This window comes from Euleptes europaea, chromosome 4, assembly GCF_029931775.1.
Source record: "Euleptes europaea isolate rEulEur1 chromosome 4, rEulEur1.hap1, whole genome shotgun sequence".
Taxonomy (NCBI): domain Eukaryota; kingdom Metazoa; phylum Chordata; class Lepidosauria; order Squamata; family Sphaerodactylidae; genus Euleptes; species Euleptes europaea.
Genome location: NC_079315.1, coordinates 119,811,348 through 119,825,980, shown reverse-complemented (window position 1 = coordinate 119,825,980; position 14,633 = coordinate 119,811,348). Strand labels below are relative to the sequence as shown.

Sequence of the window (14,633 nt, the reverse complement as noted above, 5' to 3'; positions counted from 1 at the left end):
CTGGCTGGTTGATAGGGGATCAAATACTTATTTCACTCATTATAATGCACATCAATCTCTGACTTTTGTCTTCTGGCTTTCTGGGGGTTTTCCTGTTGTTATTCTGTCTCTCACAGCTACAATAAACCTACCATTAAAATTATGGACTGGTCATTTCTTCGTCAGAGGGCAAATGGGCAAATTCAGCAGGGGATCAAATACTTTTTTCCTTCACTGTAATTCTCTTCCCCTCCAAGCAAACTTGTTCTTGTGAAGAGAGGACCGTTGACAGAGTAGATGGCAGAGAAGATGGCTTGCTGGAGGCAGGAACAGAGTTGCCAACTCTGGCTTGGGAAATTCCTAAACATTTGGAGGTGTTGTCTGGGGAGGGCCCAGTTAGGGAATGGGAGGGAGCACAGAAGGGATGTTACGTCACTCTATGGCTTCTGTTTCTCCTAGACTCTATGGTATAACGCCGTCTGCCCTCTGAATCTGCCATTTTCCTCCAAGGAAACTGATCTCTGTAGTTTGGAGATCAGTTGAAATTCCAGGAGAACCCCAGGCACCAGCATGAGGTCTTTTACCCTAGGTAAGCCTTAATGCTTAAGATCGGGAGACTTGAGTTCTGGCCAGGTAGGGTTGCCAAGTGCAGGTGGCGGTGGCCAAACCCCCGCCAATCCACCTGGCTGCCCGCTGACCAGCTAAGGGTCGGCGGGCAATGCATGCATGCGCGCCTGCCTGCGGCACCATGTCACTTCCGGTTTACACCTGGAAGCGCTGCTTTGCAAGGGGACATTTACCACTCAAACTCCCAGTTTGAGTGGTAAAAAGCCCCTTGCGATGTGGCACTTTTGGGAGTTTGAGTGGTAAACTGCCCCTTGTGATGCATTTATACCTGGAACTGCCACCATCGCAATGGGTCTTTTACCACTCAAACTCCCAGTTTGAGTGGTAAAAGGCCTCTTGCGATGCAGCACTTCCGGGTGTAAACCGAAAGTGATGCAATTGTGTCGGCGCGGCCGCGCATTCGATCTCACCTCACCTCTGCCCCAAAAACCTCCAGCTGGAGGAGAGGGGGGACCTGGCATGCCTATGGCCGGGGTATGTGGGACTTGTAGTTTCCTAAGCATCCTGATTCAGTGAAGGCACAGGAAATGACAAGCCTGATGCAGAACTGACACTCTACAGCAGGGTGCCTGGGGGTGCCTGTGGGCGCTATGGCAGCTGCTGACACCTTTTTGGTGTCCCTCAAGTGTTTTTAGGAAGTGGGTTGAGCCAGGTAGAGCTTGTGCCCAGCATGGCTTCGGATTGACCATTGGAGATTTGATTGCCCGTAGGGTAGGCTCTGGTGGCAGCGAACCCCCTTATGAGTGAGGTCAACAAGAGAAGAAGTTTGGGGTTCAGCTCACAAACAGACAGGAATTCTTAAATTTTGTTCAGTTCTGGGGAAAGAACAGTACTCTGGCCCTGTCCTTCCGAAATTGGCTGTTATCACTAGGGTTGCCGGGTCTCCACCGAACGGAGGTTTTTGGGGCGGAGCCTGAGGAGGGTGGGGTTTGGAGAGGGGACAGACTTCAACGCCATAGAGTCCAATTGCCAAAGTGGCCATTTTCTCCAGGGGAACTGATCTCTATCGGCTGGAGATCAGTTGTAACAGCAGGAGATCTCCAGCTAGTACCTGGAGGTTGGCAACCCTAGTTATCACTGATCATCCCAGCTTAACAAAGGAGGGAGCTGGTCAGATGGAGGGACCTCAATGTTCTCCCGTAGCATTCAATTAAGACTTGGGCACAAGGCACAGAGATGCTGCCTCATCCCCACAGCACATTCATGCTCTTTCCATGCGCTCTCAACTCACATTTCAGACAACCGTTCAGCAAATGCACTTTGGTTCTGAAGCTAAGGTGCCCTTATGGGTCCCGCGTACTTTCCTGGAGGCACCTCCGACCATCATGATTTTGACTTAGCTCACAGGATGACCCTACCCAAAGGGCAGGGGGAAGCAGGGGGGAGGCTGTGTGGATGTGCTTTTGGCTGGTGGTGGAGAAGAAGGAAGAAAATGCCCTGATGGCTGATAAATTGAGGATTTTTTTTAAAAATAATTTTTTATAAATTGAGGATTAAGCGCCGAAGAGAAAAGGGCTGGGGTTCCTGTTTGGGGGTGGGGGAATGGCATGGCAGAGGGACAGCAGGAGGAGGACGAATGAAATCAGAGGAGACTCCACCCCACACAACAACAGAGCATCCATAACAATTAACCGCAGCACAGATCAGGGAGGAGGGAAGATGGGGGACAACCTGTAGAGAATTAAAACACTAGGATCACACGCTCAACCCTCTGGCATGCACTTGCAAACCCTGAACCCCAAGCCCTCCGTCTCCAGCCAGGGGATGGCCTCTCGGCTCGCTTCGGATCCGCCAGCCCTCTGCCTCTCACCCACCTGAGGAGCCTCACCTTGCCAAAGGGTGGCTCTGCCCTTCCCCATATCGGAGTTGGCACCGTCTGTTCCCACCTGCCCACCCCCCGCCCACGCTTGCTCCCCATCCGTCCCCCCACTCGGTCAAATGCACAGCAATTTCCCCTTCCAACCAGGATTTGGGATGCTGTCCCAAAGTATCCCGGAGTCAGCGATCCTCTCTGAAGCAGGGCATACAGTTTTGTGGGGGGTTTTGGGGAGCATGAGACAGTAAGAAGGGAGCAGGTGGAGGTGGGGAAGGCGCCAGTGGAGAGGGGACAAAAGAGAGATCGATAAAAGGAAATTGAGGGTAAAAAAAAAAATCAGCTAAGTAAAATTACCCAAACAAATAAAAACATAAAAATAAAAACCAGCAGTTTGAAAAAGGACCCCAAAGAAACGAAAACGGTCAAAGTAGGTTCAGAGAAAGTTCCTTTCCTGGATGAATCTAATTGTTTTGTTATCTTTACCCACCAAAGCATTTACTTTGGTTTGTCGCCCGATCCACAAACACTTTCGAGGAGATGACATTACCGAAAGGCAGGAACATCTGCATCAGCTCTGCGTCCCCAAACTCCTGGGGCAGATGGTAGATAAACAGGTTGCAGCCCTCTGGTCCTGCGGGAGACGGAGGGGGGGAGAGACAGAGAGAGAGAGGGGGAAAAAGGGAAAGCCCGATGAGTGAAGGAGAAGACTGTCCGCTGAAGCTCACGCAATTATTCTCCCCAGATTAAAAAAAAGAAAAGAAAATCCCTGCACTGAGAAATCCTCATCAGCTAGATTCGAGTCCAGGAGCACTTTTGAGACGAAGAAGAAGAAGAAGAAGAAGAAGAAGAAGAGGAAGAAGAAGAAGAAGAAGAAGAAGAAGAAGAAAGAGCTGGAGAAAGAGGAGAAAGAGGAGGAGGAGAGTTTGTTTTTATATGCCGACTTTCTCTACCACTTAAGGAAGAATCAAACCGACTTACAATCACCTTCCCTCCCCACAACAGACACCCTGTGAGGTAGGTGGGGCTGAGAGAGCTCTAAGAGAAGTGTGACAAGCCCAAGGTCACCCAACAGGCTTCATGTGGAGGAGTAGGGAAAACAACCCGGTTCTCCAGATCAGAGTCTGTCGCTCCAAACCACCGCTCTTAACCACTACACCACGCTGGCTTTTGGGATTTTGGGGATATAAGCTTTCAAGAGTCAAAGCTTCTTTCGTCAGATACAAGTCGGAATGGAGATCCCTGAGTCCTTATACCCCAGACTGAAGGTGGGAGGGGTGTTGCAAAGAAGGGAGTCTGGATGCAGAGGGACAATGCAAAATGGAATCAGCTTGATCAGAGCAGCGAGAAACGCTTAGGGGCAGAAAAATAGCATCTGCAGTGAGATAAGAATCCAAAGCCCTAATTCAACTGGGGGGGGGGGGCTCTTTTGTTCTGAATTTGTGAATGAACTCAAGACCAACAATCGGCCATTGTAATCTCCCTTGAAGCTTCTTGGTTTGAGGACTTGCCACGGAGGTCATTTATGCCTGGGAGTTTCACCTGAGGGTTCATTGCTGGCTGGACCCACACTTTCCTCTGTTGGGAATCTGTGCACCAGCAGTCTCCAAACTCAAATCAACTCCCCGCCCCTTTAAACGCTGCTTTCTAATTGGCTTACTTTGTAGAGCTTACCGTGAGAGAAAAGCCCTCCCCTCCCCAAACCCAACGGCAGCATAAAAAAAGCATTTTAAGAACAAAAAACAAAAAAAAAATGGAGCAATCTTAAAAGGGAGGGAGCCTCATTTTTAAAAAGCTTTTCTTCTGCTCAGAAAGAGCTCCGAGGAAGCAGGAAGCGTTTGAAACCCCGTCTCTTTACACCACTGGTTCCCAACCAGGGGTCCATGGACCCCCAGGGGTCCGCGAGAACTAAATTAAGGTCCACAAAACAAAGTTATAAACCCATAATAAATTAATATTTTCAATTAAAAGTTCTCTATTATAAAATATATATATATATTCAAATATAATTCTAAGTTTAATGTTTAACTAACAGTTATGATTAAAGTTTATTTTCAAATTCCCTGAATTTTTATTTTGAACCTTGGGGTCCCTGCACCGAACAAAAAAGTCCTAGTGGTCCCTGGTCAAAAAAAGGTTGGGAACCACTGCTTTACACCCTGCTTTGTAATTGGCTGTGAGAGAAAGAAAGCTTGCATGTCTCACACTTTGCTTAATGCATGGGGATTTCACCCGGACTGAGCTCAGGGGAGAGGGAAGAATCGGGTTAACAGAGGAAGGGGAAGTCCCAGGATTTGTGAGGGCCGGCAGCGAGGTCATTTCTAATGGAGGGAAAACTCACGCATAACTCCAAGAAACAACCGAGACACACCGGGGAGGAGGTGTCTTTTATTATTATTATTTTGTACGGGAGCATTCGACCGTACACTCCTCTCCCCTGCAACCTGAAGTGGGATGGAGAACGAAAAGAGAAAGCTTTCGCCCTTCATTCTGCTGACAGTATAAACTGGCCCTCCGTCACCCCGGGTGGCAGCTGCCAATGTGGCTGTCCCTACAGACTGGCAATTTTCTCCATACAATTGCAGGCCTTTGGGCGATTTATGGTGGCGTTCCGAAGAAGCATTCAATGTGTGAACCGAGATGCGGCACAGAAACAACCCTCTACCTGATCACAGTGGCTGTATAGAACAATCTGAATCGGCCTCAAGTTGGAGGCTGTAATATGAAGCTGCCTTTAGGAGGGTGCAAAAAAAAAGAGGGGGGGATTCAGATCCAGGTATATTGGAGTAAAAATATCAGGATTCCCAAAAATCCCCGTGTACGGGTATGGATTTTTTTCAGGGAACCCCCACCCCCAGGAATCTGAAAAAAAATGGCCATATTATAAAAAGGTAAAGGTAGCAAGCACCGGATCATTACTAGGGTTTCCAGGTTCCTCTTCGCCACCGGTGGGAGGTTTTTGGGGTGGAGCCTGAGGAGGGGGGGTTTGGGGAGGGGAGGGACTTCAATGCCATAAAGTCCAATTGCCAAAGCAGCCATTTTCTCCGGGTGAACTGATCTCTATCGGCTGGAGATCAGTTGTATTAGCAGGAGATCGCCAGCTAGTACCTGGAGGTTGGCAACCCTAATCATTACTGACCCATGGAGTGACATCACATCCCAATGTATACTAGGCAGACTATGCTTACGGGGTGGTTTGTCATTGCCTTTTCCAGTCATCTACACCTTACCTTTACATTTACACAGTGGTTTGAAATGGTGAACTCTGCTCTGGAGATTCCCCATTCCTCCACATGAGTGGCGGACGCTAATCTGGTGATCTGGGTTGGTTTTCCCACTCCTCCACCTGAAGCCAGTTGGGTGACCTGGGGCTAGTCACAGCTTTCTTAGAGCTCTCTCAGGCCCACCTCCCTCACAGGGTGTCTGTTATGGGGAGGGGAAGGGTGATTGTGAGCTGGTTTGAGTCTCCCTTAAATGGTAGAGCAAGTTGGCATATAAAAACCAACTCCTCCTCTTTCTTTTCCTCCTCCTCTTCCTCTTCTTCTTGTTTTCATGGACGTTAGCAACCAAAAGTAACCTACTCTTTTCTCACTGTTTCTCCACCCTCCAAAGCAGCCATTTTCCCCCCAACTGATCGCTGTCATCTGGAGAGTGGTTGTAATCCCAGGAGATCTCCAGACCCCACCTGGAGGCTGGCAACCCTAGTTTATAGGGTGACCTAGAAGTATAAATAACACAACTAAGTATAAAAAACAAACAAGATCTCCCTAACGCTACTCTTGCCTTCCACAACTAACAGGCATTTTCAACCAATACTTCTAATTAATTTGGGTTACAGGTAAGGTTGCCAACCTCCCGCATGCCCTATGTGGAAGTTGCCATGAAGGCCGAGCAGACCAAGGGTTAAATCCACTTATTCCTAGTTGTGTGTGTGTGTGTGGGGTGGAGAAGGGGGCCAGAGGGCCATACTATGTAGAAGAGAAGGATCTTTTAATGTTCTCACTTTCTTCATCAGGGCATAATTATAGTGTCATAACACAGCAAATTACAACTTTGCCTTTCCTGTTAGAGAGAGGAGTTCACGGAGGTGCTCCCCCACCCTTTTATTGGCCATTACTCATGCCCTCGGCTGGCAGGGGTAGTTCCGCCGAGTCAGGATTCTGACAGATGCCCATTTAAAGCTCATTAAAATTCCTGGGCCTCGGCGTGATTGAAAGCACTTTCTCCCTCCACATTTTCTTGTTGGATTAATGGGAAATGAAGCTCTGATGAAGACTTGCTAAGCATAATTCCCCCCCCCCACCAACGTCGCTAAAAGGACCAAGCCACTACATCGCCCAAATCTAAGGGCCATGAGGGCGGGGCAGAGTTTCTTCCGAACGTCGGGAAGGGGGGGGGACAGGGAAGGTTTCGATGCGCTTGGCTAATTAATTAGCTAGCCCCCCCCCCCAACAAGTTACCTGCTTAGCCAAGTGAATTATGGAAACACAGCACTGGATCACATATATTAAAGCTGACACAGAGTTTTAAACCTATTTGACTAGCTCAAATGTTCATGCAGCTATTTTTGTTGTTGTATTGAACTATTGTGGTTTTAATGATGTTTTAACTTTGTAATACTGGTCAAGGACCGCAATAAATTATAATGAATGAATAATGCACTGGATCACATGAACACACGAACTCATGAAGCTGCCTTATACTGAATCAGACCTTTGGTCCATCAAGGTCAGTATTGTCTACTCAGACTTGCAGGGGCTCTCCAAGGTCTCAGGCAGAGGTCTTTCACATCACCTACCTGCCTAGTCCCTTTAACTGGAGATGCCGAGGATTGAACCTGGGGCCTTCTGCATGCCAAGCAGATGCTCTACCACTGAGCCACAGCCCCTCAAAAGACCATGAAGTCCTGACCTGCTCAAAGGCATCTACCATTGGATTTCCACTGCCCACGGCAGGTTCCTAAGCAAAGGGTAGTGATGGGAAGTGGCGAACCTACATTTTTTGGGACCCTGAAGCTTTAACTGTTATGGGGGGCCCTGCGCAAGCAGCAGCAATAGGGTGACATCCAACAAGTTCCAAAGGGCCTTGCTGCCGTTGCAAAGACCTCAAGGCCCAAATGGCGGAAAACAGGGTGGAGGGGGGGAGTCCTTGAAAATGTGCCATACAGTGAGCTCCTTCCCACCAGCAATCTGGGTAACCGCTGGTTATCTTCTTCAATGGGGTTGTTCTATGGCAGATGTATTTGTCCATTCTCTAATAGACAGGTAGAAGGTCATCAGAAGGGGCTCGTTAGGAGAAAGAGGTGAAAATCTGATTTTTGGTGTTGAAACGCACAAGCAAGACGAGTGCAGTCTGAATTGAGAATTCAGATGTCTTTTTATAGTTCTGGTTGGCTCTAGCCTAAGGGCTGAGCTATAGAATTACTAAGCCGTGCACCAACAAAGGATTCGAAGATCCAGCTGCCAAAATGTAGGCCATGAATAAATTCTGGTGAGCTCAGCAAACCCATACAGCTGGGGGTTTGGGCGCTGCAAGTCCCTGAGGAAATTTTGAAATTTGACCAATTACAGGGACATTTTGAGGCCTTATGAAATGGGTATTAGAGCATATTCTAAGGTCAATGTTAAATACTTCAATCCATTGGCTTATGATTCTGTCACTAAAATCGCCTTATTTTAATAACAAACAGTTTAAAAAAGTTTAAAAAGTTGATTTTGTTGAAAAATTCACTCATTAAAAAAAAAAGTTGCTTCATGGCCCCTCCGGGATTAGGGGCCCTGAAGCTTAAGCTTCATTGGTTTCATAGTGATGGTCTTCCATAGTAGCTCCACAGAGTAATGTAGCTCCAAGTGATTCATGCGAGTGAGCTGGGAACAAGGGAACAACAAGGGAAACTATCCCCTCACCAAATCTAAGAACCAGTCAGTGCCTGCTAAAACATTGTTAAAACTTAAAACCGACTCGATCTTTGAGGATAGCACAAAGGTCAGGGTATCAAATATGGAAACAAAATTATGAAATGCTTCCTTGTATACATGCACATGGAGGTCCCTTCCAACTCTATGATTCTATGAAGGTCAGTGTTGGTCTACTCAGATTGGCAACAGCTCTCCAGGGTCTCCGGTAGAGGTCTTTCATGCCACCTACTGCCTGGTCCTTTTAGCTGGAGATGCAGGGGATTGAACCTGGCACCTTCTGCATGCCAGGAAGATACTCTACCACTGAACCACAGCCCCTCCCTATGGCTCTGTAGGGTCTCAGACTGAGGTCTTTCCCATCACCTACTGGTCTGGTCCTTTTTAACAGGAAATGCCAGGGATTGAACCGGGGACCTTCTGCATGGCAAGCAGTTGCTTTCCCACTGAGCCACAGCCCCTCCCCACATAATCCCTTGATGGATGGGCCTAAAAGGCCTTGTGGAAACCCTATACCTTCTTACCTTCTATTGTTTTTAGTCTTCCCCTCTCTTTCCAGACTGTCTTCCCCTGGGGACTGTGGTGTTTTGTGTGACTGCAGGTGGTTGTCCAAGATTATCTCTGCCCGTGCTTATTGTCTCAGGCATGGCATCAGAAGGAAGCACCTGCCCAGGACTAAAGCACTTCCAGGTTGGTACTCTATAGGGTCACCAGGTCCCTCTTTGTCACCAGCAGGAGGTTTTGGGGGTGGAGCCTGAGGAGGGCAGGGTTTGGGATTGCCAAAGTGGCCATTTTCTGCAGGGGAACTGATCTCTATCGGCTGGAGATCAGCTGCAATGAGGGAGATTTGCAGCCACCACTGGGAGGTTGGCAACCCTAGTAATCTAGCTTTCCTGGGACTATGGGGGGAAATCAGCCAGCAGTCAAAGCAGCATCTCAAGGACTCCGGGCATGGAGTGGGAGTCCCTGGGGTGTATGTGGGGGAGGTAGTTGTGAATTCCCTGCATTGTGCAGGGGTTGGACTAGATGACCCTGGTGGTCCCTTCCAACTCTAGGATTCTATGACTCACCTTCTCTCTGTTGCTGTGGGATCATGGGAGGCGGCTGTGGGAAGGCTTGGCTGATCTGGCCATACGCAGCAGGGTAAGCAGCTATAGGAGAAAAGAGGGAGGAACAAGAAAGATGGAAGAACTTTCAGTGTCGTTGTACAACTTGGCATTTTGCCCAAGCAAGAAGAAACCTCTTTAAACTAAAAGGGGGCACTTTAAGAAGAGGAAGAAGAGTTGGTTTTTATAGGCCGACTTTCTCTACCACTTAAGGGAGAATAAAACCGGCTTACAATCACCTTTCCCTTCCCCTCCCCACAACAGACACCCTGTGAGGTAGGTGGGGCTGAGAGAGTTCTAAGAGAGCTGTGGCTAGCCCAAGGTCACCTGTCTGGTCTTATGTGTAGGAGTGGGGAAGCCAACCTGGTTGACCAGATTAGCATCCGTCACTCATGTGGAGGGGTGGGGAATCAAACCCGGATCTCCAGATCAGAGTCCACAGCTCCAAACCACCGCTCTTAACCACTACACCAGGCTGTGTAAACATCTTAAGTAAACATCTTCACTTGGGACCACTTCAGGGAAGATACCTTCCCTCACAGACGAATCTTTTTGGATAGCTTTCTGGAAAATAATTCTACCCTAGAAAGCCAACTGTGGTCTTCTTTTTCTCATTGGATAGTTTTATTTGGGCAACTCCGTCTAGAACGATCTCTTCCACTATGGAAAAGCTCAAGTGGCCCTGGCAAAAATTGGTATCGAAATTTGTCGGGTTTTTCACAACCCTGGTCCAGGTGAATAAATCCCTCTGTGTCGTACCAGCTTCTTTTCTCCTCACCCCCCATCGCCCTCAGTCCCTGGATCACTTTGGTGAAAAAGGGAAGTTGTGGCATTCCCTGGCCCCCGCCACAGAACGGCATTCTTGAGATTGGGAATTATAAGCGAGACTCTGTAATGTGCACCGAGAAATAAAATTATTTATCAAGGTAATCCAGGTTATATTTTAAGGGGAAAAAATCAAATTCTGAGGAATGTATAAATGTCAATCAAGTATGTATGTGTTCCCCCCACCCAAGTTATCTCGGTTCCCTTAGGGCAAAACGAGACATGAGGCATCCTCGTGGCCAACCCAAAAAAGGGGGGAAAGAACTCAACCAGAAAAGTACAGGGAACCCTTAGTCCCCCCCACCCCAGCACATCCTCATGACCACCACAGGGATTGCCTGAAGAGGAGAAGACTGTGAGGGGATATGATGACCATCTTCAAGTACTTGAAGGGCTGCCATATAGAGGAGGGTGCCGAGTTGTTTCCTGTTGCCCCAGAAGGTCGGACCAGAACCAACGGGTTGAAATTAAACCAAAAGAGTTTCTGTCTAGACATTAGGAAGAACTTTCTAGCAGTTAGAGCGGTTCCTCAGTGGAACAGGCTTCCTCAGGAGGTGGTGAACTCTCCTTCCCTGAAGGATTTGAAGTAGAGGCTAGATGGCCATCTGTCAGCAATGCTGATTTGTTGACCTTAGGCAGATCATGAGAGGGAGGGCTTTTTTTTTGCCATCTTCTGGGCATGTAGTAGGGGTCACTGGGTGTGTGGGGGAGAGGTAGTTGTGAATTTCCTGCCTTGTGCAGGGGTTTGGACTAGATGACCCTGGTGGACCCTTCCAACTCTATGAGCCTATGATTCTTTGATACTGCCACCATTTTAACTAATTGATTGACTGATCAATTAAAAATTTATATCCCGCCTTTCCTTGTGGTTCAAGATGGCTCAAAGTGATTTCAAAGTGATTTAAAAAGGCTGTGAGGGCCCGATTCTGCAGTGTACTGGGCTGAGGCACTGTTACCCCCCCCTACCTTATCACGTTATGAAATGGTTGCCACCTTCCGTGAAGCTTGCAAAGGTACACGGGGTGGGGGTGAGGGAGGGGGAAGGGACCAGAGCACTGTGTGCTGCGGGCCCAATCAGGATCGGGTCCTCAAGGCATTTTGAAATCACTCTAAAATGGCGGTGGTGTCCATTTGGCTTTTAGTCAAGAGAACCGGCAGGGTTTACACCTTGAAAGAGGCATCCAACGAGCTGAATGGGGATTGAGTAGGGATTTGAACCCATATCTTCCGAGTCCTAATCTAATCCACGGATGCCTACTGAGCCCCCAGTGGTTTCAGAAATTCCATCAGACTTCACCCATTGAGCCTTACATTTCAAGCATAAGGACTAGAAAGCTGAATAACAACAGAGATGTACTGGATGCTGGATTGACTGAATGCCCATGATTCTAAAAATTTGAGCTAGTAAAAAGTATTTGTGATTGTAAATAGGTATTCAAGTCTGAACTCTCCCTAGAAGCTAAAATGACTGAACTGAGCCTGTCGTACTTTGGACACATTATCAGAAGTCACTGGAAAAGACAATCATGCTAGGAAAAGTTGAAGGCTGCAGGAAAAGAGGAAGAGATGGACTGACTCAATCAAGGAGGCCACGGCCCTCAGTTTGCAAGACTTGAGCAAGGCTGTTAAAGATAGGACGTTCTGGAGGACATTGATTCATAGGGTCGCCGTGAGTCAGAAGCCACTTGATGGCACTTCACACGCACAAAAAGTATTTGGGCAATGCCTATAATCCCAACTATGAAGTTTTAAAAATTAGCTTTATCTAGCTTAAGCAACGGGGATTTCATATCCTCCAATAGGGGACATGCACTTCCAATAAAAAGTATCCCTTGGAGGGGAAGGATTGGCATGGTACATGAACACATACATGAAGCTGCCTTATACTGAATCAGACCCTTGGTTCATCAAAGTCAGTACTGTGTATTCAGGCTGGCAGCGGCTCTCCAGGGTCTCAGGCAGAGGGGTCTTTCATATCACCTACTTGCCTAGTCTTTTTAACTGGAGATGCCGGGGATCGAACCTGGGACCTTCTGCATGCCAAGCAGAGGCTCTACCACTGAGCCACGACCCCTCCCATTTGCGAGGTTCCCCAAATGAGCATCGGTTTTGAAGGGTGCCCCCTGTAGGGGGCACCAGAGAAGCAAAAGATTTATTGGGGGAAAGTGTTAATACTAACGACCTGCATACTGCTGCACTCCCGCGTAGGCTTGCTGCAAGGGGTCGGCGGCGGTCGGACTCTGCGCTGCAAAGACACAAGAGAGAGAGAGAGAGGCAGAGAGAGAGAGAGAGAGAGAGAGTCATGAAAGGCATCGGCCTCAGCTGAGCTCACCCAAAGCGAACGGCACCGTTTTTGTTTCGGTGGGACCCATCTGACGCAAAACGAATCCGGCTTTTCCCATTCCTCTTCTGGCCCCAATTAAACCATTGATCCTGGCTCATTCCGGCGTCACAGAGCGAGCGTACTCCGTTAGGGGGAAACACAGAAGATTGGCTTCTCTCACAGCCAATCACGAAGCAGTGTGTAAAGAGGCGGGGATTCAAGTGCTTCCTGCTACCTCGGAGCTCTTTCTGAGCAAAAGAAAGGCTTTTTAAAAACGAGGCTTGGATTTCTCCCCCGCCTTCTTTCAGATTGCTCCGTTTTTTTTGTTTGTTGTTCTTAAAATGCTTTTTTATGCGGCAGCTGGGTCTGGGGTGGGGGAAGGAAATCTTGTCTCACGGGGAGCACTGTGAAGTAAGCCAATTACAGAGCAGCATTTAAAGGGGTGGGACTTGATCTGAGCTTGGGAGACTGCTTTTCTGTATTCATGGCTCAATTAGCACACAGTTTCGTCCCTGATCATTCAAGCCAATGCATACAGTTTCCTCCAACCTGGGTTACTTTAATGTGCAATGAACCAAGGTCAAAGCAGGGAGATCCAACCCATGCATAAAAGGCCTTTATCTGTAGGGTTGTCAACCTCCAGGTACTGGTACAAAACTGGAATACCCTTATGCTACAAAATCAGCAAACTACAAATAAACAGCATAAGCCCAAAAGGTGCAATGTATGTATCTATCAAAAAGTGTCACAACCAAAATGTATAGGTCAATAACACACATTCACCGACAGAGCAATAAACACCCCATACTATAGAAATTTTAAGAAGGACGCATGGTGTTTTCTTAATCTCTTGCAGGAGATGTGACCAATGAATACATCACAGAAGAAAGGTACGTGGAAAAATAGTAGTCCACATGACTTGAAACTTGAATTTTTTCTTTTCCTTTGCAGATAATATATATAGCAGACAAAATCTTTCCGAAGGAGAAAACTTCAAAGAAGAGAAGAGAATATGGCCTGGCTGCTTCTTTTAAAGACAGTTTCCCATTGCTCAGAATGAGCTAAGCTTTTTCAGTTCTTCAGCATAATATTCTTATAGACTCATCATATACTGTAGTTGTTCTACTGCAGACCATAGAATCATAGAGTTGGAAGGGACCACCAGGGTCATCTAGTCCAATCCCCTGCACAATGCAGGAAATTCACAACTACCTCTCCCTCACACCCCCAGTGACCCCTGCTCCATGCCCAGAAGATGGCCAAGATGCCCTCCCTCTCATCATCTGCTTAAGGTCATAGTATCAGCATTGCTGACAGATGGCCATCTAGCCTATTCTTAAAACCCCCCAGGGAAGAAGATCTCACCACCTCCTGAGGAAGCCTGTTCCACTGAGGAACTGCTCTGACTGTTAGAAAATTCTTCCTAATGAACCAACATGGTTGCCCTATGAAGTGAGAGGATACTGGTGTTTCCTTCTTCTGTTTCTAGGCTGCTCAAGTCTTCCAGCCAGGCTCTGGGAGAATCACCCCTGGCTCGGTCACGTCTAGACCTCAAATGTCTTGTTGATGCTTGCCTCCTCCTTCTTCACAGCTGCCATGTCCCATAAGACTGGGGGATGCACTCCTTCCCATTCCAAAAACATGGGGTTGGGTGCCGTGGTTCCATTCCGCTAGCAAAGATGCTTTCCTCTGACACAACAACACCTTTGGCTGTGGGAAAGCACTTTTCTTGAGGAACAGATCAGTGACACCGGGTTGCCAACTCTGGCTTGGGAAATTCCTGAAAATCTGGGGGCAGTACCTTTGGTGGGCAGAATCTGAGGAGGCATTTCACCTAGTATACCATAGAGTCTGCCCTCTGAAGCGGCCATTTCCTCCAGGGGGACTGATCTCTGTCATCTGGAGATTCCCAGAGTACCCCAGCCCCACTTGGAGATTAGTAACCCTGCATTCTACCCAGCGGGTCATTTTTGTCATGCTGTTTTGGTGGCCTCTGTCTGAACTTCTCTTGAGCAGCTCTTTGGCCACGGTCTCAAGCGTCCAGA

At 47.9% G+C, this 14,633-nt stretch overlaps 1 protein-coding gene across 1 annotated transcript in view; it reads right to left on the bottom strand.

The window, feature by feature from the left end:
* Window positions 1-14,633, bottom strand: part of CELF4 (CUGBP Elav-like family member 4) — a 748,518-nt gene that overhangs the window by 43,101 nt on the left and 690,784 nt on the right. Inside the window, exons 9-11 of the mRNA XM_056848895.1 lie at window positions 12,445-12,510; window positions 9,405-9,485; window positions 2,970-3,053 (exon numbers count right to left, since the gene is read on the bottom strand). Of these exons, the coding sequence (XP_056704873.1) occupies window positions 2,970-3,053; window positions 9,405-9,485; window positions 12,445-12,510 (231 nt within the window). The remainder of the gene's footprint in view (window positions 1-2,969; window positions 3,054-9,404; window positions 9,486-12,444; window positions 12,511-14,633) is intronic.